The sequence below is a fragment of the Rhipicephalus microplus genome, chromosome 2, assembly GCF_043290135.1.
Source record: "Rhipicephalus microplus isolate Deutch F79 chromosome 2, USDA_Rmic, whole genome shotgun sequence".
Lineage (NCBI taxonomy): Eukaryota > Metazoa > Arthropoda > Arachnida > Ixodida > Ixodidae > Rhipicephalus > Rhipicephalus microplus.
The window spans coordinates 68,223,672-68,246,621 of record NC_134701.1 but is presented as its reverse complement, the minus strand read 5'-3'; the positions used below and the strand labels follow the sequence as shown (position 1 = coordinate 68,246,621).

Genomic DNA, 22,950 nt, shown 5'->3' with positions numbered 1-22,950 from the left:
GTTCGGTATAGCAGTTAAAAAGCGGAGGCTTCGGCTGCACGCTGTGGCGACCGTGTTTTCCCACCGTTCTGTCCTCCAAGCTAAGTGAAGGGGTGCTTTTGAAAAGTGTCAAAACAAAGAGGTAAGTGCATTTGTTTTAGCAATAGCGTTGGCATCTGCGTTCGCCCCGTCTTCAACGCTTTCTTCGTCGCTCGAGCTGGTGACGATGGGGTCGAAATCAAACTGCGCAGTGTACACGGCGTCGTCACCGCTTCTGCTCCTCGATAAATCATCGCCCGAATCTTTAGCTGATGACGGTGGCGACGACATGGCGACGGTACCGGTACTACTTCGCAACACTTGCGGACCACGCGGCAAGCAACACTCGCAACACAGTTAGCAAACTGACCGCGTGCCGAAGGTGCCGTTTGGTAGCAGACGACGACACTGCTCCCATCGGTTTGTGACGTCAAGCAGGCCAAGGCAAAATGGGAGTAGCCGGCGGTAGGCGCAGTTTACAGCCGAGGACTTCTACGATTCGTTTTCGACTGAAATAATCTTTCGCAGTCCAGTTTTCACACGTGTGCAAGCATATTCGGCTCCTTACCTTCATTTTTTGCCGAAAACCGCAAATTGTTGGGTTACCATGACATGACCCCTTTAAGCTTCGTCAATTAGCACTAAGTCTTGTCCACGCTACCTATTTTCTGCGAATACATCATTATTCACTATCACAGAAATAGATAACAATAAATATTTGAATGCTAGAAAGCATGAGCATTTGTTGAAGCATAAACGTCAATATTGGTGTTACAAGGCGTTTCCATGTAAAACCAATTATTTCCAGCCCCCATTACGAAATGAGTTTTACCTGCGATCGTTTTCTTGATTCCTTCAGCGAGAAGGGAGAGCCCATGTTTGTCACCCAGTTTTTTCGCCACGATGGCGGCTGCGGGCACCTCTCCATATTCGGCGTGTTCGAGTCCCAAAACCGTCACTTCCATGATGTCGTCAGAGTGCGTCCGAAGTAGCAGTCCCTCAAGCTCCGCGGGTACAACCTGATTGTCCATGCACTTTATCATCTCCTTAATCCGTTGCACAAAATAGAAGCGACCATCTTCGTCGTAGTATCCGGCATCTCCTGATAAGGTAACAAGCAGAGAATTGGTTAGTCCGCAAATAACCATCTGCAAAAACAACCCACAGTGTCTCTTACGCTTGCGCACAGCACAACTCAAAGAGAAATCAATTCTTTGTTGCTATTTTACCACATGCGCCAAGGTATTTTACCACACGTTTCAAGTTTTCCTGTACATTCCACTTTTTTTTGTCACCTGGATGCGGCAATGGATAAATGGAAGCTCATCTCTCGCGTTCACGTGATATAATGGGTGCCTCACACTAGGACCATTAAAGAAAGAGCCAAATTTTTCCACTTTAAAACGTTCTGTTTAATATCAAGAGCCCTTTCACTACAGCGAAAATTGGAAGATGTGAGGCATCAGACATATCGCATAAACGAACATAAAGCAAATAACTCGAGGATGGAGCAAGCCTACGAGTTTTGTGTTCATTCTATACGCTGTGTCTGTACAAGCGACAAAGAACCGACAGCCAAAACAACGAGACATTTGGGACAGCCCTAACCTGTTGTGTGTGCGCCTGACCTATTGCTTCTCTTTCTATCATGAACAATTTTCTTTCTACGTGGAAGCAAAAAAAAAGTTTTTTCGTGGAGAAACAACAAAAGTTAAGAGCGGACACTCCGCAAAATCTGGCCCCAAGAAATACGTCACGACTACGTAACAAACTAGTGCTATCACTAAGCACCAGAGCACGCATGTGCAACAAACAAAAAAATTATCAATCCAACGGAATGCTTTTTTACTGAATAATAATTTTACGCCCATATTTGGCATGTTTTTATTCTTAAAAACAATTTATTCAACACACCCTAAGTGGTGATTTTTGTGAAGCCGCACTGCCGTAACAGCATCTACGCGCCGACTATAGGGAACTGAAGCTCAAGTTTGTGGAGCGGTGACAACGCCGCGCCTGGCCCTGGCGGCGAGCTCCAAGAAACTTGAGGAGAGGCCCGGGAAAGGGCGCAGGCGAGTGAGTGTGTTTCGCCGAAACGGGAGCGCCGTTCCTATATTAATAAATTTCTATCTTATATTAGCGAAGCAGGCAAAATGTTCGCAATAAAAGGCGATACAAACATGCAAACAAACGCCGAGAGTGCAATTTCTGGAGATTAAAAGCCGTTCATATAATCTTACGCATGTTTAAATATTATAACCCTGCCAACACGAGTCACCTCCTCTAGCGCTACCCGATTAGACCTTTGGATCACTAATATTCATGTTCCTTCTGTGAGTATCGCTGTCTTCTCCGTTCAAATAAGTGATCACCACCCCATTTTTGCTTTCTTCCCTACTCTAGGAAATTCAAGCCTAACACATGTTCCTATCGCCTCCTAGATACATTAAGAGTAGCCCGTTTTCGCTCACGTACTAGTGATATAAAATGGGAATCAGAAGTTCTTGAAAATATTTCAAATAGGGCATACGATTTCTTTTTCGACAAATTGATTGCTGCATACAACAAAACCTTCCCACAGCGTTTTAAAACGTCCTAGAAAATATGCTTCTCCCAAAATTTATAAGAAAAAAAATCAAATGTACTGCACTTTCATAAAAACGCGAGAAATTAATCAGTTGGCTGAATTTGGAACTTATCGTAACAAATTACATTTAGAGCCAAGAAAAGCTGAGGAAAAGTAGCATGAAAAAATTTTTTCGCGTGTATATATGAATTCAAAACATTTGGCTAAAAATTTAAAGAAAAGCTATCATAAACAAGCCCTACTTGTGAAGACGTAGGAATATCTTCGGTAATTGTCACTCTTGCGAACGACGAAGCAGTCATTGCCGTAAATGCTCACTTTGTTAAAAGCTGTAATAGCACTACCTTTGATTTATTTGATATGTGGTGTTTAACGTCCCAAAACCACCGTGTGATCGTAAGAGACCCCGTAGTGAAATTAACCACCGGAAATCAACCACCTGGGTTTTTTTTAACGTGCACCCACATCTGAGCCCTCGGCTTTACAGCATTTTCGCCTCTATCGAAAAGGCAGCCATCGCAGCCAGTATTCGATCCCGCGACCTGCGGGTCAGCAGCCAAGTATCTTAGCCACTAGACCACCATAACGGGACAGCACTACCTTTTAGAATCTAGAATATGTAAGGCTTCTTGTAATGAAAAAATCCGTGCCCGATTCTCTTTTGTTATTTTCCATAAATGCGAGTGAAATTGAAGAGATAATCGTTAGTCTTAAGTTGAATGCAGCAGCTGGTATTGGCGGTATACAAGCCTCTCCCGCAAAACATGTATTGGATATCATATCAAGAGTCCTAGCTCATGTTATCAACAGAATGTTCGAGTACAGAATTTTTCCAAGCAAACTTAAAATAGTCAGAGTCTCCCCAATTTTCAAAGGGGGTGCAGACCACTCCGTGAGCAGTTTTGGACCAGAATCAATACTACCGCTCTTCTCAATACTTTTTGAGGCTGTTATAAACTCACGACCAGAAGGATTTTGTAGATAAGCATCGAATAATTATTGTACCGCAATATAGATTTCAGAAAAATAATTCATGTGAGGCCACACTTCTCCAATAAAACACGAAATTCAACAAAATATTGAACATCTCTTATAAACGGTTGGTTTACTCCTGAACTTGCGTAAAGCATTTGACAGAGTGAATAACGAAATACTGTTATCGAAACTTCATACTTATGGGATACGTGGTACAAAATTAGAACTCATGCGAAGCTATTTAACGGATCGTTTTCAGTATGTTTCTCTTAATCGGGTGACCTCTCCACATCCTAAAATTCAAACTGGCGTACTTGGCCCGATATTATTTACATATACTTTAATGACCTCACAAACATTTCACCTACACTGAATATGGTCACATATGCGGATGACACTAAACTTTTCTTTTCTAGCACATCCATAAAACAGATTGAAGAAGAAATAAACGAATATTTTGTTTTATTGCCTGACTGGCCAAAATTGAACGAACATCAATTACAATTAGAAAAACTAAGTATATAATATTTAGGCCGACATATAAACCAATGCATCCTATTATTCCTATTTTATCCAAAGGAAAGTAGATAGAACTAGTAGCAACGCAAAATATTTTGGCTGTATGGCGTCAAGAAGAGTTCTCTTGTGGCAATCATATAAGTAATCTTAGCAGTGACCTGCATAGTCGTAGGCTCTATATATAAAACAAGTAATCTTAAACCACAGCCACTAAAAATCAATGTGCTGCGCTATTTTTTACTGAGAACTTATTTGTTAAACATCAGTCTAAGAAACAACTGCAAAAAATACGACAAAGTAATAAAACTACGAAAAAGGCAAAAACAAGTTTCCAGAACTACCATGGTAGGCCGCGAGACTTACCCACACACAATCTTTTTGATTAACATTCTTTGATGAAAGCAATTCAAATTTGCTATTACAGATTGCCATTGCTCACGAAAAGGCTGAGACTGCATGTTAGGAGTATACCGTTTCATTTTCATGATATCAGTTACGCCCTCAAACAATAATGACACCACTTACAATCTACGGACTTTAGGACCTACAATATCAATACCCCGACTATTGAACATTATGAGGAATGACATAGACTTTTACGCACTGTGTTTCAAGCAATGTGTAAAACGCTTTCTTTCACATTCTACGATACCTAATCAATAACATTTTATACACTGTTTGTGCGTGTTTTGACTGGTTTTTAAAAACTACATGAAGTTTCAACCTTCACTATTTAATGCACTCAGGCACATAATCTTGAACTGTTTGATTATATATTTTAATCAATCTTTCGCATATGTTTCTTTTCATGAATTGTTTCCATGATATTTTTTATTTTACATAAAGTGTTTTATTGTATTGTTTCAAAAAGTGTTTATGTCCATATTTGTTCTCTGGAGGTACTTGTATGATGTGAAACTGTACTAGGTCTATTTTTATTCAGTTATGTAAATGCTGATGATTTATTATTGTTCATGCTAAAAACGATGTGTATGCATGCTGAATGAGCAAAAGAGTAAGAGCCTCTGTTTGGCCACTTGGCCTTTAGCTCTTGCTCCTCTTTTCGTTAAACGAAATAAGTAATAAAACAAAACAATACAAAACGCGTCATGGCGGATCTAGCTTACGGGATTATGAATTGGTAGTACTGAAGATTTGCATACTCTCTATTACCTTGTGAACCAGCCTATTCAGAAGCTTTTACCGGAGATGTGGTAAAAGTCTGTTGTGCATGCGTGAAGCGCCTGAATAATACTTGCGAATACCCTAGCACTAATTCAATCAGATTTCTTGACCTATGTGTAAGAAGAGATAATAAAGAAGCACGTTAGCAATATTAACTACGCCGTAAGAAACATTTTTCTGTACTATCTCAAAGCGCATTCAAGGGTGTTGAATAGGGAAGCCGCAAACTTTTGTCAGTCCAGTGCGCTCAAAAAGTTATGTTTAATTATTTTATGATACATTTCAAGTGCAGCTGCCATGATTGATAAGTGCCGGTTACTAGACCCTGCGGCCTGCTATCTAACTAGACGTTTAGTGCTACCTAATAGTGCTAAATAGTGCTACCTAACTAGACGTTTCACTGAGTAATGATTGCCAAAAAAAGCGTAACGTGAAAATGGTGGATCAGAAATTCTGAGAGGAAGGCTTAACTCTACTTGGTTTTCATTGTGCATGCAATATATCAAGTCAATTCAAAAAGCTCCTCTTAAATCTTTCTACTTGCTCACTGAAGTGTACTAAGGTTTAGATTATGCATGACTGTGTATTTTATGTCTCCTGTGGACCGGAAGATTCCCATAACGATGTCAAGAATGAAATTGTCGCAGTTGTGACCGACTACAATAACACTCTGTACCACTGCTTTCTTCATTTGCTTCGTCAAGAGAGAATAATGATCGTTTAATCTAACATTTACACACTGCCCTGTTTAGTCAATGTACTGTGTGTAACAATAAGAACATAATGCAACGCTTAAACTAGAGCACCTAAAACTAAATTTGATGTAATGGACGTCATCATTTGCGGCGCTTCGAACTCTAGCGTCATCAGTAATGTTTCACCAAGCATCCTTACAGTTAAAATACCCGAAATTGATGGCATTATTCAGATAAAATTTACTTCTCCCTGTATTAGCTCAAGCATTTTCTACATTATCGAATGTTCATCTTGCCACAAATTGTGCATTGGCGAAGCATAACAGCCACTCAAGTGGTTTATTACGTGGATATGGCAAAGATTAAGGGGTCATGACGTGAACATGGCGAAGAAATTACCTATAACAGAGGCACGTTATTTCAGTTTAGCACGTCACAACATCGATGACATCAAAACTTCCACAATCGGTACTACGTGCCTCAGTAACATACCTGAGTGATATAATATACTTTCACGTGAACAGAAAACAGTTATGGAACTAAATTAATGGGCGCAAATGGAGAGCAGAAGCAGCACTTTATGAACAGCAGGCTGTGGTGGGAAACTTTCAAACAGCAGTTCACCGCAAAACATCACAAACACCAGGCCTGCGCCAAACGTGCAGCACTGTCACAGTGAAAGCTCGAAGAGCGGCCTTGTGGAGCCTTTGCTGAACACTCTTTGAGTAACCCCTACGAGCACACTAGCTGAGTACCCACTGCGCCATATATATTCCTAATTTTGTGAAGGATGCTGGCATTCGCAACACTATCCTTCATTATTCTTCGGAGAAGCGTCGTATCCGTCACACACTTGCTAGGAATATTATGCATTATTCTTAGGCAAGGGCTGACGAAGATGAAAAATTATGTCTGAAATTGGTACGCCCCACACTTAATAGGTGAGTAAGAACACGCTTTTTTATTAGGTTAGAAGCTTGGACGACCCGCTCTTTAAGCAATTCTCATTGTGTGACAGCTGGTGGTTCATTTGATGCTCTAAAACGCTTTATTACTAATATTAGCGAGATTCTTTTCCCCACATTAAGCCTGCCTAAGGTCACTTTTTCAAATGAGTCTCCAGTTTCGGCTAGCTCAGTGGTAGAATACTGGGCTAGCACGCAGTGGATCCGGGTTCTAATCCCATTGTGCCCTTCGTGTTTTTTTATTTACTGAGTGATAATTTGTGCGATATTGATTACGGACACTGGCGGCAGCGGCGGACTACCACTGTACCATACGTAACCTGTGTTCTGATCTCATAACAGCTTTCGCTGTAAAAACTTCAAATCAGGGGCACTGAGAAGCAATGAAAGTTTCCAGGGAAAGTGTCAAAACGAGAACAATATTCCTGAACACTTCATTTTGTTGCTTTAATTGGCAGCAAGTGAAGGCGAGCATAGTATGCTCCAGCGAAGGAGTCAAATATCCAGTTGAACTAGAGAGAGATAATAGGATTGCATGCACTAGAAGCAACGTTATTAACGTGTTCAGAAAACTCCTATATCTCACTGTTGACAGATGGCCCTGCTATCTCTGGCTTCAAAATGTTTTGACACTCTGAATGACGCCATCTTCAAATGCATGTTGCACAGAGCAGTACACAATGTTTATTGTGTTGGGGGGAATTTAGTTATGAGGTAAGATCAATTAATGAACTTTTTGAAGAAAGAAAGCCAAAGAAACTTGCAGTCATAAAACTAGATCAGATTGCTTAAGATATTGTTAAACAGTTCTTAATATGCCGTGAAGCTTCAGCATTTTATTGCTTACTGAGCATGGCCGTGAAACTCAAAAAAATGAAAGCGTATCCTATGACTGAATGATGTGTGGGCAAAGCGTCCGTCTGGTCATGCGTGAGTCCAATCATTCGTGTGTCTATCCGTCCATCTGTCTGTGCTGCCGGCTGTCCGTCTATTCATGCTTTGGGCCGTCCATTCACGCTTCCGTCCACGTCCAATCGTTCGTGGGTGTGTCCGTCCGTCTGTCTGTCGGTCCATGCTTACGTTCGTCCGCGCGTGCTTCTATCCGGCCATTCGTGCGTCTGTCCGTCTGTTTGTCCGTCCATCCTTCTGTGATTCTGTCTGTCCATCTGTCTGTTTGTTCATGCTTTCATTTGTGCGTCCGTCCGTCCATGCCTCTGTCCAACCACCTGTGCTTCGGCACGCACGGACGGTTGGACATGCGGACGGACGGGCGGACGCTTCACCCCACTCATCATCACTCAACTCGTGGGTACGCTGTGAGAGCCACTGACGCCATCTGCTATAATATTCCCAAGTACATATACACATAACGCCGTCTATTGAGGAAGTCAATCTAGAGGTTGCTACATACTGCATAGAGAGGAGGGAACGACCTAAGGCCTAAGAAGCTTCGCCCCTGAAATATATATATACCACGTGACATGTCCGCTAGTGTGCCATGACTGCAGTGCTCCCTAACGTTCGCCACATGTATGTTATTCACTTGCGGCAGTTCATGACAGGGATAGGCAGACGCACTGGTCATCGCCTTTTCTTGAACAAAACACTATTTGGGCAAAGGTGGTACATATTTTTGAGGTAATATTACCAGCCTAAACAAACAAGATGCCACGCATAAAACACACGACACACACAAGTGCTCGCTGTCATGTGTGTCCTTCCAGTTCTATGTACGGCGTTTCGTGTGTTTTTTTTTGCTTTTTTTGCTTATTCTTTTACGTCATGAATCGCTTGTGTTGCTGCAGCTGCTTCAACGCTGTAAGCCACCATCGTTGTAGTCCAGTCGTCTTTACACCGCACAATGCTCGGACAATACGATGAAACTCGCTACGTTAGAGCGAACTGCAATAACGGCGTGCTTAGATGCGAGAGTAGCACGCCAAGTGGCATTTTCATTTTGTATTTCGTGAGAATTAGCAGCAAGTAGTAAAACACCGAGATATGAACATTGAAAATAACTAATCAGATGGTTTGCAATATTACTGCAACTTTCTCGTTGGATTTTTTGCCTCGCTACGTTGCTTGAAATGTAAATAATTAACCTTGCATTGAGGCGTTGAAGCAGACTACAAAGACAGTGAACTTGCTTTATGTTATTGTAGTCAACGTGCAATTGGTCAAGTCGTGATAGAATACTTCGGCCTATTAATTTTTGTAGGCTGGCAAAGGCTAGCTGGGGCACCATTTGTGTGAACTGGAAGAGCTGCTGCTGATACATGCTTTACGGCTTCCTGTCTCAACAATTTTGTACTATCAGCATCGTTTACATGCAAAGCAGCTCAAGGTCGAGCTCCACCCTGTGTGCGGCGTGACAATCCTAACTGCGCATGCATGTCCACTCCCCCTTTCTCGCCTTGCAACGTCAACGCGGGGAGCATCTGCTAGCCAACTCTCACTCCCCCTTCTCTCTCCTCTAGGAGTTCCTCCTCGTGCCATTTACACCTCCATAGCACATGCAGATCTCTCCCCTCCCTTTTCTCTTCTACGCACCCCTCTCTCTCTCGCCTCGCAACGCCGACACAGGCCACGTCTGCTAGCAAGTTCCTTGATTGAAAAACAAAAATACCACATATCAGCAGACAGAATTATTATGAGTGGGACGAAGCGTCCGTCAGTCTGTCCACGCTTCCGTTTGGTCTTTCGTTCTTGCTTCCGTTCGTCCATGTGTCCACCTGTGCATTCGTTTATCCGTCCATGCATCTGTCTGTCTGTCCGTTCATCTGTCTGTACATCTAGTGAACACTCCAAGTACGACAATTTTGCACCTTCCGATAATGTATTCGTCATAAAGAAGTCCCACCATATAGCGGACATTCCAAGGACTAAATGTGAGGTAGTTACCTACTACTACTACTACGACCACGACTACTGCTACTACATACATCGCGGACACATATCTCACAGCAGAAGGAGCTTCGCCTCTAAAGACCGACTGCTCGCCTTGCACAGCCGTTCACCGGCCACCCCATACATATAGCCACTGTATCTCGACCTCCAAGGTAGTGCCAGTGGGAAATTTTTCTTGTGCGATGTCGGACAATAAAATTTGCAGCGGCAATGAACTCAAAGTGGACACCGATTCCATGTGTCCAAACGGTGTTTTCTCTCTCTCTGTCTCTCTCTCTCTCTCTCTCTCTCTTAATGTGCATTATCAGCAATTGACATGTTCCAGTAGGATACACCGGTCCATCACTGCGTGCTTTGTGCCTCTGCAGGTTTCTCTCCTGCGCAACGCTGCGATTGCCGCCAGCGTCACCGTCAGAGTAAGCGCTAGCGCCCGCTGCTTAGCCTCTACACATGGCTTACTTCAGCGGGAGATGGTGTAATTTCATTCTTGCCTTGTTTAACCTAGCAATATACAGAATTATTTATCCCAGTTTATGTTGTCTATTATTCTTGCGATCTTTTATTCGGCACTCCCCAAAGAAGCATTTTCATACAGGTGAAGTTTCAACGTGCCGTAAATACGCAATCAGTCTTTATTCAATCTAAAGAGAGTGTCTGGCTTAGTATTTGTGTATGGCTTCCATAGGAGATTATCATTTAGAACCAAATATTTCTGCTAATGTCTACTGCAACTATAGAATATCAGTCAGGGCCTACCCACCAGATTTGCACCACCCATCACCTTCAAAAAACTCTGTAGTCTCCTTGGGACGTTTGTAGTAGCCTCGCATAACAGTGGGAATGCGGAAGCATATTTCCCCCGTCTGGTTGGGACCGAGCTTCTTGCGGGACACCATGTCCACCACCTGGAGCAGCGTCAAATACAAATATATGTATAATCTATAACACTCGATAACCTTATCGACATGAATAACATTACTCTCAAATGTGCAATATTATGGCCAGCACCAAAAAGGTCTCAGCAGTGAACATCTTGTAGCGCTACATTATTATTCATTTAGATCCAGACTTCAACACGTCATCGGAGAAAAAAAAAACAGTTTGGATAACATTACCCGCAATTGTGCAATATCATGGCCGGCACCGAAAAGGTCTCAGCAGTGAACATCTTGTAGCACTACATTATTCTTCATTTAGATCCAGACTTCAACACGTCATTGGAGAAAAAAACAGTTTAGGTTGCAATTACTTTGCTGTAAGAGGTATTGATGACAACTGTAATCACCGCATTGTAACAAAAAAAGCGCAAGAAGACACAGACAGGTGGCTGCTGTTATTTTTCTAGTGCAACCGAACTAACTTGCTCACCGGCAATCGCATAATCAATGAAATAAATTATTCAATTGTTTTCGACATTTCTTCACATCTTGTTGGGGGAACTTCACGCGACAAGCTGTTTTAAACAACTTGAAAATGCCTTAAGGCTATTTTTAGGCAGTCCTGAGGACAGAGTACCACAAAATAGAGTATAGAGGCGTACATGGGCTCCATAATGAAAACATACTCGTGAGATAGTTGAATCTCACCACATCCGAAAAAGAGAACATGACTGTAGCAGCCAAGCTACGATTGTGCTGCATGATAAAAAACACGCCTACCATCAACCCCTATAATGCTCGGAAAATATATTAATGACAAATTACATAGGCAGTTTTCTAATCCCGATGCGAGTGGTTTCTGTTGCACTCTGTTCTGTGTCACATGCGTTAAAAACTATGTAACCACTTTAAATGTTTTTCTGACTAATAAAACTTCAGTTGTGAGAGCAAGCGCTCTCCTTGTCAGCTTGTTCTGTGCGTCTGTTTTTAGTCCACTTCAACAAAAGTTTCAATTAAGAACGTAATCCAACTGGCCCAACTTTCCATCTTGCTGCAATATATTTTAGCACCCAGGGCACTCTACAACCTAATGGTTTGCCTGACCTAGCCTTTTTTTGCTTCAGTAATCGCTGTCGTGGTGTCCGAGCAAAGGTTGCTTCATAGTATATTTTACAGGGAACGTGCCCGCCAGATATACAGAGCCTCTTTGGATAGATGAAGCTTACTGTGGGACATACCAGCAGAGTTTACCACATCGTCAGGTCTGAGTTACTGGGCAGGTCTGTTGCTTCAAAGACCATCTCAGAATAGTGTGCAGCCGAAAAAAAAGGGCAAGACTGGCAGCAATTCCATAGGAAGTGGTGCAAGACCAGTGGTGCAACAGCGGAGGAACTCTGTCAAGTGGTGATGACTCATTTGTCGAAAATAAAAATAAAGACGCCGGAAAAAGAATGACAGGTTCTGAACTTGAGCAACACTCAGGTGACCCAATCCTACACTCAGCTTCTGGCTTTTGGGCCAAAACATTACACCGAACCAGTGCTCAACCGTGCAGAAAAGCTCGCCACCACCAAGACTGCATCCAGGCAAGCAGCCGACGACGAGAAAGCAAGGTGCGTTGCTCAGTATGTGGACGTTGTTGTTTCAACTAGAGACGTTCTTAAGGCTCAAAATAAACTCAAACTCGTCTGTGAATTTCTGGTTCAGGATGAATTGCGCTTAGCTGTGGCAGACAAAAAAATTTTTTTAATAATTCTGGATAGAAGGGCGTTTTGTGAAAAGGGTGCAACAGCGATGAAAAAGTATTTTGCACTAGACCGGGAATAAGCAAAGTTGTCGTACAAACAGCACTGGTTCTCTTAAATGATATTAATATGCATGATCTGGCATCTCAGGTGAAGAGAGAAAAAACTTCAGGTGTTGTTTTAAATGAAGACAAATAATCCTGGTTTACCATTAAGGGCATCTGTTTCTGAGAGGGATACCTGGTGAAAAACTGTGTCCGGTTATTTGCAGAGCAACACTGAAGGACTTACTGTGGAGGATTCTTATCGTCGCAAAAATTCAATGCATTTGGCAAAGATTTTAGTTTTCAGAATGTAATCTATGTCAAAGCTATGCATTTTGCATTAACAATTAAGATTTGTTCTACTCTATACCTCACGACAAAATGACGGTGACAGTAAAGGACTGCATTACTATCCAAAACGACGAAATTTAAATTTTCAAAAAAAAATCCCGTAACAACGTAGCATCATTCCGGCAGCTGCTGTAGTTTTATTTAAAGTCTACTTTTATTTCTTGGGAAAATAAGTCTTTCTTCCAGCGATCTAGAATATGTATAGTCTCCTCTGAAGCGCCTACCTTTAGCTAAATACTTTTGAGTAAATTTGACCGGGGTATTAAGCAGCACATTTCTAGTATTGTTAAATATATATTCAAGTATGTGGATGACTTCCTGGTATTCCCTCATGGCACTGATCCCTCTAGAGAGGTAGTGAACGTGACAAAGGTGTTTAAAGAAAGTAGCATGGGCTTTGAGTTCACTACCCAGCAGCCTAAAAACAACAAATTGCAATTTTCGTATTTAAAATTGGAGCTTGGTAGGAAGCACATTCGCTGGTGTTATCAGCCAAGAAGCGCTAAGCCAGTGCTAGATGTCACAAACGAGCGCTCAAAAAGGGCACGCCGCCAAGTTCTCGCGATAACGAGCGGGAAAGACGCCGCGAGGCCAGCGATAAAAAAAGAAAACAAGCATCCAGACTCCCCGGGCGCGCGACTCTCTCCCCTCGGAAGCGTAGGTTCGCCGAACCTCCTCACCCCACATCGGCGGCCGAGCAAGCACTCGAAATTTCTCGATAGAAAGGGGCGTGGCGATGTCGGGTTGAGTCATCCGTCGCGGACGGCCCTCGTATCGTCTTGACCTTTCTCCCCAGCCTTCGCTGCGTATCGCGCCGACGAAATGACGAGAACCTTGTGGAATCTCGCACGGAAGGTATTTAATGGAGCAGCCGAGGTGAGAGATCAGGAGAAGACGGAAGTTAGCGCCAGAGCGCGTAGGGATTCCGCCGTGTAGTCGGCGAAGGTTTTGTCCGTGGAGACAAAGCAGGAGAAGAAGATGACTTCCACCTGAGGGGTGACGACTCGAGCTACAGGCAAGAGTGTGTGTTTACCGCTATCGAGCGAAGTCACGTGGCAACAGCTGCGTGTGTGAAACCGACGTGTTTCCGGCGAAGAAGGTTGAAGCTTGGAGAGTGGCCAAGTGAAGACGGGAGGTTTCCTAGAAGAGAAACTTCCGGGCAGTCGAGGTTTCCTGGAAGAGAAACTTCGGGGCAGCGGAACGACAGAGGTTTCCTGGAAGAGATACATCGAGGCAGCGGAACGAAAGAGGTTTCCTGGAAGAGAAACTTCGGGGGCCGCGGAACGACAACAATGCTGGACTTTGACTGAGTGATTCTCGGAAGAGTATCATCTAGACTTTTGTTCCAAGAACTTTGAACTGAATATGTTTTCTATCTCTTTAGTCTTTAAGTGTCTTGGTTGTTCATTGCATGTGACTGCATTGTAGTGCGTATTGTTGTCTGTGTCCGTTGTTTCGAGTGTGGCTGATTGTACTGTGTAGTACGTTGTTTGGTGTGTGACATATTGTATTCAACTACTGTGGAGTGTGCATACTTGTGTATTGCTTTTCATCTGCCATTATTGAGAATATAATTCTGTTTTGTTTATCAACTCTCGGCTCTGATTTGTTCTTTGGGCCACAGCCGGAGTCCGCTGGTGCGCCAAAAAGGACCACTTCTAAATTGTCCACGATTTCGTGGTGCGGTTCGGGGGGCCGATACTTCGGCCCTTGGAATTAGCCCGGCGATCGCCTCCCTAATTAACAGGACCCGTGACACTAGATTACCCCTCTGGGAACTCAAAGTTGGTAAAGAGTGTGATAGTGAAATCTTTTATGTCATCTTTGCAGAAGCTCCAATAGTCAGGTGGAAAAATTCCACAATGCAGGTCACCCGAAACAGTTAACTCACGGTCTTCGTCAGAAAATAAAGAGCAAAAAACAAAGATCCAGTTCGGAGACAAAGAAGCTAGAGAAAATGGCTGTCATTTTATACGCACACAAGTTGGCACACAACTTCAAGCATGTTGGAGATATATACTGCGCAGACGTTAAGTTTTCGGCAGTAACCAAACTAGCAAGCTTGTGTCGACGCGTTAGTAATGCCATAGGTTCAAAAGCTTGCTTCGTAAAACCACAGAAACATGTTCGTGAAGTCCTTAAATGAAGTAGCATGAATGACTCCTTTTTTTGTGAAAAACTCTACATAGAGCAATCAGGAAAATGCGTGAACGACCACTTTAGACAACATCATGCATCTGTTAAGGCACCAGGGAACACTCGTCTTGCAGATCACTGTAAAAACTGTGGATGTTACCCTGTGTTTAAAGAAACAGTAATAGTATTTCTACATATGAATCAACTGACATGTGAGATAGTGGAATCTTACCACATCCGAAAGAGGAGACATGTCGGTGAGAGCCAAGCTACGATTGTGCTGTATGATAAAGAATACGCGTATCTTGACACTTAGTGCTTGCAAAATATCATAATTGGCAAATAAAATGGACAATTTTGTATTTCGAATACGAGTGGTTTCTGTTGCACCCTGTTTTGTTGCACATGTGCGAAAAACCAAGTAACTGCTTTAAACTCTTTTTCTGACCAATAAAACTTCAGTTGTGAGAGCAAGCTCTGTAGTTGTCACCCCTTTCTGTCGTCTGTTTTTTGGTGCGCTTCAACAAACTTTTCAAGTATGACTACCAGAAATAAACTTGTTTACACAGTCGTGATTTGACGAAGCTATAGATGAGTAAAAAGCAGTGAAAAAACGCAATTTCGAATCAGAATGTAAACTAAATGTAAACTTTGTAAGATGAGCTGGCGCTCTTTGGCCATGAAATGGCCCTTGCGCTACAAAACATCAAACATCATCATCATCAGGAAATACCATAAATATACCTATAGGGAGGGAGCAGTACATTACCAACAGGTAAATAGAACTTCTGTTATTACACAGGCGTCATTCATCATTGGACAAGAAATGCTGCCTTATTTATTTCTGGCTTAAAGTCTGATCGTCAATACTTTCATTCTCATATTTAGCGAAAATTTGAGTGATGTAGTAAAATAGTATTTGGAAAACAAATTAGTGCGCCTTTTCGGAACAAGCGTTTTATCGTTGCTTCGCGTGCCATTGTCACTGAACTGCCGTTGTAGTCTTGACAGCAATTTGATAAGTGCAGAGAACTTGCTACAAATAAATATGAACACAACACACGAAAGTCATACACCTCAGTACCTCTGATCATGCGAAATGTTGTCAAAAGAAGTAGGATTGTGCTAATCATGACCCGCTCACCATAACTCGAACTGAACGTTTCTAAAAAACAAAACGTTCCTGTATGTTCGTATATATAGTGCTGACCAACTAAGCATGCAGTAGTTAGCGTGCGAAGCAAATATTGCCTCGTGACTTTGTAATTTCTCCTTTTCTTGAAAGAAATAGTGACACCGTGTTAAGTCACCTGTTGCTGATTCGAAGATTTCGACAACAGTTCAACATGGGGGCTCCAATTGATTATAATATATAAAATGACACCAAGTGCTTTATGTACGTGAAGATTCTGACATTGTACTGTAAGCTTACGCCGCAGGAGTGAAGGAAATATGTGCTTCAACGACAATCAACGCCACCAGAAAACGAGAGCATTGGCTTCACGCGCCACCACCAAGCGCTGCCTATATTTTCTTCCTTTTGCAGTGGCCCATACTCCGTTTTGCGCGCCGTGTAAAGGAGGGCAATAGACGCTCCCTCATGCCGACTCAAAGTCAAAATCTGACGGGTTTCAGGCTGTCCAACGAAAGGTCAGGCGTAGAAAAGACGTTTTTTATGGCGGTTGCCTGGTACATCGGCTTTAGTCACTCCAAGCTAACTGTCCCTTCGAGGTCGTTTAGTAGAAGAGTAAGAGTTTCTTAAGTGTGGTTAAGGGTTGGGAATGGTCCGTCGTAGAATGCTGTTATACGTGGTTTGACCACGTCGTGGCCTACAAAAAGGTGTGTTGAAGCGGCCAGACCAGGGTGGACAAATATTGATTATTGATCGGAAGGTCGGTTGGGGTGGACCGAAAGTGTGAGTACAGTTCATGCGACGTTCTAGAACCTCTTGCGGCTGGAATCGCATCTGCGTTGATATGAAGAAGTTTCTAAGGAGCCGCAGAGAGCTTCCATACACTAGCTCTGCTGCTGAGCTCTTTAAATTCACTGGAATAACAGTCTGTAAACCTATAAGCACCAGTAGCAAGGCATCAAACTAGGTGGCTCTATGAGGCGGGTGGTCAGGTAGGTCTTCAATTGCCGGTGAAGGCGTGCCACCATGTCATTGGCGCACGGATTATAAGCAGTGGTAATGCAATTTCTGGATCCGAGGATGCGGTTTAGGACAGTAAACAGCGTGAACTTGAATTGACGTCCACGGTCTGTTGTCACGCAGTACAGCCAAAACGAAATACCTACGTAGAAATGAAATACTGGGCAATGGTCTCACAATTATGTCTCGAATGGGCACAGGCTCTGGCCAGCGCGTGAGACGATCGACCATGGCGAGTATATAAAGCATCCTTGAGACGCTTGCAGAGGGCCCACAATGAACAGATGTATATGCTATAAACGATGGTGCGGTAGAAGTAAAAGTGAGGGAGGCGCCCTGGTATGAAGGGAGACCTTTGTGATCTGGTAAGGGAGACACATGCGTGTCCAAGCATGCACATAATCATTTATTTCATGTCAGACATATCGCTGGGTGAGAAGTTTTAGAGTAGCCTGAATGCCAGTGTGACAGATGTCGTGTAAGAAGTGGAAACCACTGCGATGTAATGAAACAGCAACAAATGGGTAGAGGATTTCAGCTGAGCATCCCACCATAGTGGCTCAGATAATAACGAATGTCGCATCAGGCGTAGCCGTAGAGAGTAAGGGTTCTCCTGAAGAGCAATGCGATTTCATCAGTCTTCTGCGCGGTGAAGAATTAGGCCTAGTCAATCGCTGGAAATGGAGAGACAGCCCCAGCTATACGAGAATAGGCATCCGCGGTGGTGTTGTTCACGCCTTTCACATTACGGATATCAGCCGCGAATTCCGAGACGTAAGTGAGATGGCGGAGTTCATGGGGCACGTAGTTAGATGAGTTTGATAAACGTGCTCCAGTGGCTTATGATCAATCAGCACGTTCCACGAGCATTCTTGCTGAAAATGACGAAATTGCCTTAAAGCTTAGGAGATGGCTAGCAAATCCCGGCCGAAGACGCTGTAACAGGTCTCCACTCGTAATTAATGCACTGCTGCAAGACGGCTCCAACAATCACGCTGTATGCGTCCACCATAAACCGAGTAGGGGCATAGTTGTGCGGAGGAATGAGAAGCACAGTGTTTGGGACCACTTGCTTGGCGGTAGTTAAGTCAGCCTGGGCTCCTGACGTCCAAAGAATGACAATGAACGGGGTGCTGATAGAACGAATGAGATTGGTGAGCGTTCGAAGCAGTTCTGCAAAGTGTGGTATGAAGTGCCTGGTGAAATGTGGTTTATTGCTTCGAGTAAAGCACTTGATCGGCAGGGTTACGGACACTGAGAGTGGCGGCGAACACGGCACATTAATCATAGGTTGGATCCCAACAGCTCGCGGTCGGCTCTTCAGGCTAAGGTCGTGGCCCACTACGTAATATCACTCTGCTTTCTCTTTACAACACTACGGCGACAAAGGGGAGCCATTCTGGCTAGCAATGGTGCCGACAGAAGAAAGGGTCGAGATATGGCTTGAGGCTGCTAACGGGCACTGTCTCGTGCCCAAGGCAGCACCTGTCTGTTAATGGCTTGACGGGCTCAATAAGCTATGTTATGGATAAGTGGTGTTTCATGACATAGTAAGGACCATGATGCTTTGAAGCAAATTTAGACGACAGGCCAGCAAAGTAGAAATGCACTCGCAGCAAGACGAGAGGGCCCACGGCGAAAGTCGGGAAGTGCTGGTCACGGTCGTGGCTTTCTTTTTTGAGGGTTCATTCTTTCGAGGTGAATAAGTGCATCAACTGACGGCACTCTTCAGCGTGGTGTACAACTCCAGAAACGGAGCTGAATTCGGAAGCGACTGGGCAATACGGCAAAATAGTGTAAACAGTGGCGTATGGCTCACGGCCTTATGAGAAAGAAAGCTGAAAAGCCAGTTGTTGACTGCGTGATGGTATTATACGCATAAGGCACAAACGGAAAGACCGCATCCCAGTTTGTTTGCTCAGAATCTACGTAAATCGCGAGCATGTCTTTCAGAGTTCGGTTGAAGCGCTCAGCTGGACCAGTGGTCTGCGGGTAGTAGGCTGTAGAGGTGCGGTGAGCCGTGTGGCACGCGCTGAGAAGTTCTTGAAGAACTTTGGATGAAAACACAAACCTCTATCAGTGAGTATTTCGCATGGTGCACCATGACGTAGTATGAATCGCCGTAGGATGAAAGTGACGACATCTCGAGCATCAGCGGAAGGCAGCGAAGCTGTTTCCGCGTATCTCGCAAGATGGTCCACCACGACGCTTACCGATCAATTACCAGCCGCGGTGTATGAAAGCGGTGCATATAGATCGATGCCGACATGGTCAAAACGGCGTGCAGGGCATTGTAGATGCTGCAGGAATCCACGTGAATAGGCAAACTACTTGCGTTCTTGGCACAATAGACAGCCTCGAATATATTACTGGATGAAGGTGTATATGCCACGCCAGCAGTAGCGCTGGTGAAGCTGCTGATAAGTCTTCAACGCTCCAGCGTGAGCATGTTGCGGATCATCATGAAAAAACGCGCATACGTCAGATCGCATGTGTTTTGGCATCATCAAGAGCCATTTGCGACCATCCGCGTGCTAGTTTCTTTTGTATATTAGCATGTCTCTTATCACAAAATGCGCTGCTGGGGATGAAGAGCACGTGGGTACGCAGAGGTTGAAGTGTCGAAAGGACGTCTAAGAGAGAGGATATCCACAGGTACTTTTCCCGCTCGAGGACATTTGTGCAAAAAAGGGCAGATATATATATATATATATATATATAGTGGGAGTAATAATTCAATGGGCCAGTTAGTCTTCGTGAAGGTATGGGATATGGCACAACGGGAGCGTTGTCAACAAGGATAAATATATTTATTTCCCAACAGTTTCGGGAGGAGTCCTCCCTTCATCAGGGGATGAGTTATCCCCTGATGAAGGGAGGACCCCTCCCGAAACTGTTGGGAAATAACTATATTGCTCCTTGTTGACAACGCTCCCGTTGTGCCATATCCCATACCTATATATATATATATATATATATATATATATATATATATATATATATATATATATATATATATATATATATATATATATATATATATATATATATATATATATATATATGTATATGGGCAGGCATGGTGGTTGAGTGGCCGTAAATATATACATATATATATATATATATATATATATATATATATATATATATAATAAAGGGAAGTCGGCTTTAGTCTGCTAGTCTTCACTAGACGGCACTAGTGCTCGACATGCACGCCCGCCACGTAAAAATATTTTCGACCAGATCTGTAGACGACGTGAATGTCAAATACTTGAAGGCGTAGAACCCAACACCCAAGGCGACCGGTAAGATCTTTCAATGATGTTAAGAAACAGAGGGCATGGTGGTCGGTTACAACGTCGAAAGTCTGTCCGTACAAGCAAGGACCATACTTGCTTACAATGGTGAGGCACTCTTTCTCGGTGACTGACCAGTTGGTTTTTGGGTTTGTGATGGCGCGGCTTGCATATGCCATGACGTATTCTGGAATCCCGGTTTTGCGCTACGCGAGTACTGCACCAAGACTGACGCCACCAGCGTCAGGGTGAACTTAGGTCGAAGCACATGGGTCGTAGATGCGTAGAATTAGTGGTGACGTAAGCAGGCGGCGCACTGTGCTGAAGGCATCGTCCCATGCTTGGGTCCAGCTGGGAAGGTTAGCAGAGCCAACGAGTAGTTTCGTCAGTGGTGCTATTATCGATGCAATTTTATGCATGATGCGACGAAAATATAAGCACAAATCCACAAAACTCCTAAGTTCTTTGAGTGTTGTCGGCTTTGGAAACTCAGCAACCACACGAATTTGGTCCGGGTCCGAAGGTATTTCATGTTTTGATACCACATGACCTAATATAGCGAGTTGGCATGCTCCGAAGTGGCACTTCTTCAGGTTAAGATGGAGGTTTGCCTTGATAAGGTACCGAAACATTGTGCACAAACAGTCCACATGGGTGAGAAAGTCTGGGGTGAAGACGATGACGTCAGCAAGGCAACACAAACATCTGTCTCTTTAGGCTGCGTAAAACGCTGTCCATCATTCGCTCGAACATCACAGGTGTATATCAATGACTGAATGGCATTACTGTGAATTTGTGTAAGCCATCCGGTGTAACGAACGCTGTTAAAGGTCGGTCACAATCGGCCACGAGCACCTGCCAATAACCCGAACGCAAGTCTCATGACGAAAAGTATTCAGCCCCTTTCAGGCATTCGATGGCGTCATCAATTTGGGGAAGAGGATAGGCGTCTTTCCGTGGGATTATGTTGAAACGCCGGTAATCCATGCGAAATCTAGTGGAAACATCTTATTTCCTCCCGAGCACTACAGGTGTACACCACAGACTTCAGAAAGGGGTGATGACACCGTGCTGAAGTCATCACTCACTTGCGTCGCAATGATATCACGTTCCACTGCTGTGATGCGGTAGGGGCGTCATCGCAAAGGAGTGTGACCTCTAGTGTCGCTTCTATGAGCAATGCTGTTCATCTAACGCAGTGGTTTTTGCGGAAAATTAAATGAAATTCGAAACTCATGAAAAAGCGCAGTCAGCTCGCCCGTTGATCCTCAGGGAGCGTGCTGTCGATGGAGCGATCAAATATCTTCGAGCAGCCATCATCCGTAGTAAAACGAGGAGCCACAGCATTCACCTGGAATTTTGAACCAGTCTTACGAGATTGAATGAACACAGTGGCGTTTTCATCGACAGGCTGAACGTGACCAAGCGTCTTGATACTGTGTGAAACGAGAGGGCATAAGCTGGGGTTTTAAACAGAAACTTCAGTCGTATGCCGATGGGGAGGTAGAACGGCACATGGCAGCGAGGTGCTGTGGTGGCGACTAAAAATATTGGATGGCGTGAAGACAAGGATCATGCCACAGAGTTCAGTACAGCAGACAGGGACTATGACGGCACTAAAAGGTGGGACGCTAGTGTCGGTGGCAACAACAAGCTTGCCGACACGAGATCGTTCTACGTCGGTATACGGGGCATCACGAAAGACTGAAAGTTCCACCATAGCATGAGTGCAGTGAATGACGGCATGGTGGCGCAATGAAAAATCACAACCGAGTATCACGTCATGCGAACACGTGGCCAAGACGACAAACTTTGTGTATACAAAACGTCTTCAATGACGACTCTGGCCATACATGCTCCAACCAGTAAAATTTGTTGCGCGCTTGCTGTACTGAGCGAAAATCCAGAAGGTGGCGTGGTGATTTTTATTATAAAGCGACAAAGTTTGCGACTCATTGCGGAAAGGGCAGCTCCGGTATCAACAAGTGAACAAGTACGCAAACCTTCGACGAACACTCCTATAACAATGGCGGAGGCAAGTGAGGACTCACATACTGGACAATTACGGAGCTCGTGCATAAGAACCTGCAGAAATTAGTTTTCTGTCTTGAGAGGGCTTGCTCAGTGACGCCGGGGTGACAGAGATCTGCGCAGTGGTGAGGGTGACCGACGGTACGTGGACTGTCGGTATTCGAAAGTGCGTCGCCGGTCTCGTTTCGCTGGTATCGGTCAACTGGCAGTCGGTCATTTTGAGGTGGCATTTCTTGCTGTGCGTCGTACGGGGCCCGGTAAGAGAAATCGGAGTATCTCGATGCAGCCGAGGTCGCTGAGAAGCGCACGACATGGTCCAGATACCCACACGCGTAGCAAATGGGGTGGTTTTCAGCAGTGCGCCAGGGGTTTCCGTAGCAATGGTCTGTATTGGGTGTCGTTGGCACTCACACAGGTTGAGACATCGACAAAGGTAGTGGTCGTTGTGGGCTTGCACTAACGGCCG

At 44.0% G+C, this 22,950-nt stretch overlaps 1 protein-coding gene across 1 annotated transcript in view; it reads right to left on the bottom strand.

Annotated features, from left to right (window-relative positions):
- The window catches only part of LOC119169863 (uncharacterized), a 90,012-nt gene that overhangs the window by 5,970 nt on the left and 61,092 nt on the right, over positions 1-22,950 (bottom strand). Inside the window, exons 7-8 of the mRNA XM_075886554.1 lie at positions 10,612-10,756; positions 851-1,120 (exon numbers count right to left, since the gene is read on the bottom strand). Coding sequence (XP_075742669.1) covers positions 851-1,120; positions 10,612-10,756 — 415 coding nt within the window. The remainder of the gene's footprint in view (positions 1-850; positions 1,121-10,611; positions 10,757-22,950) is intronic.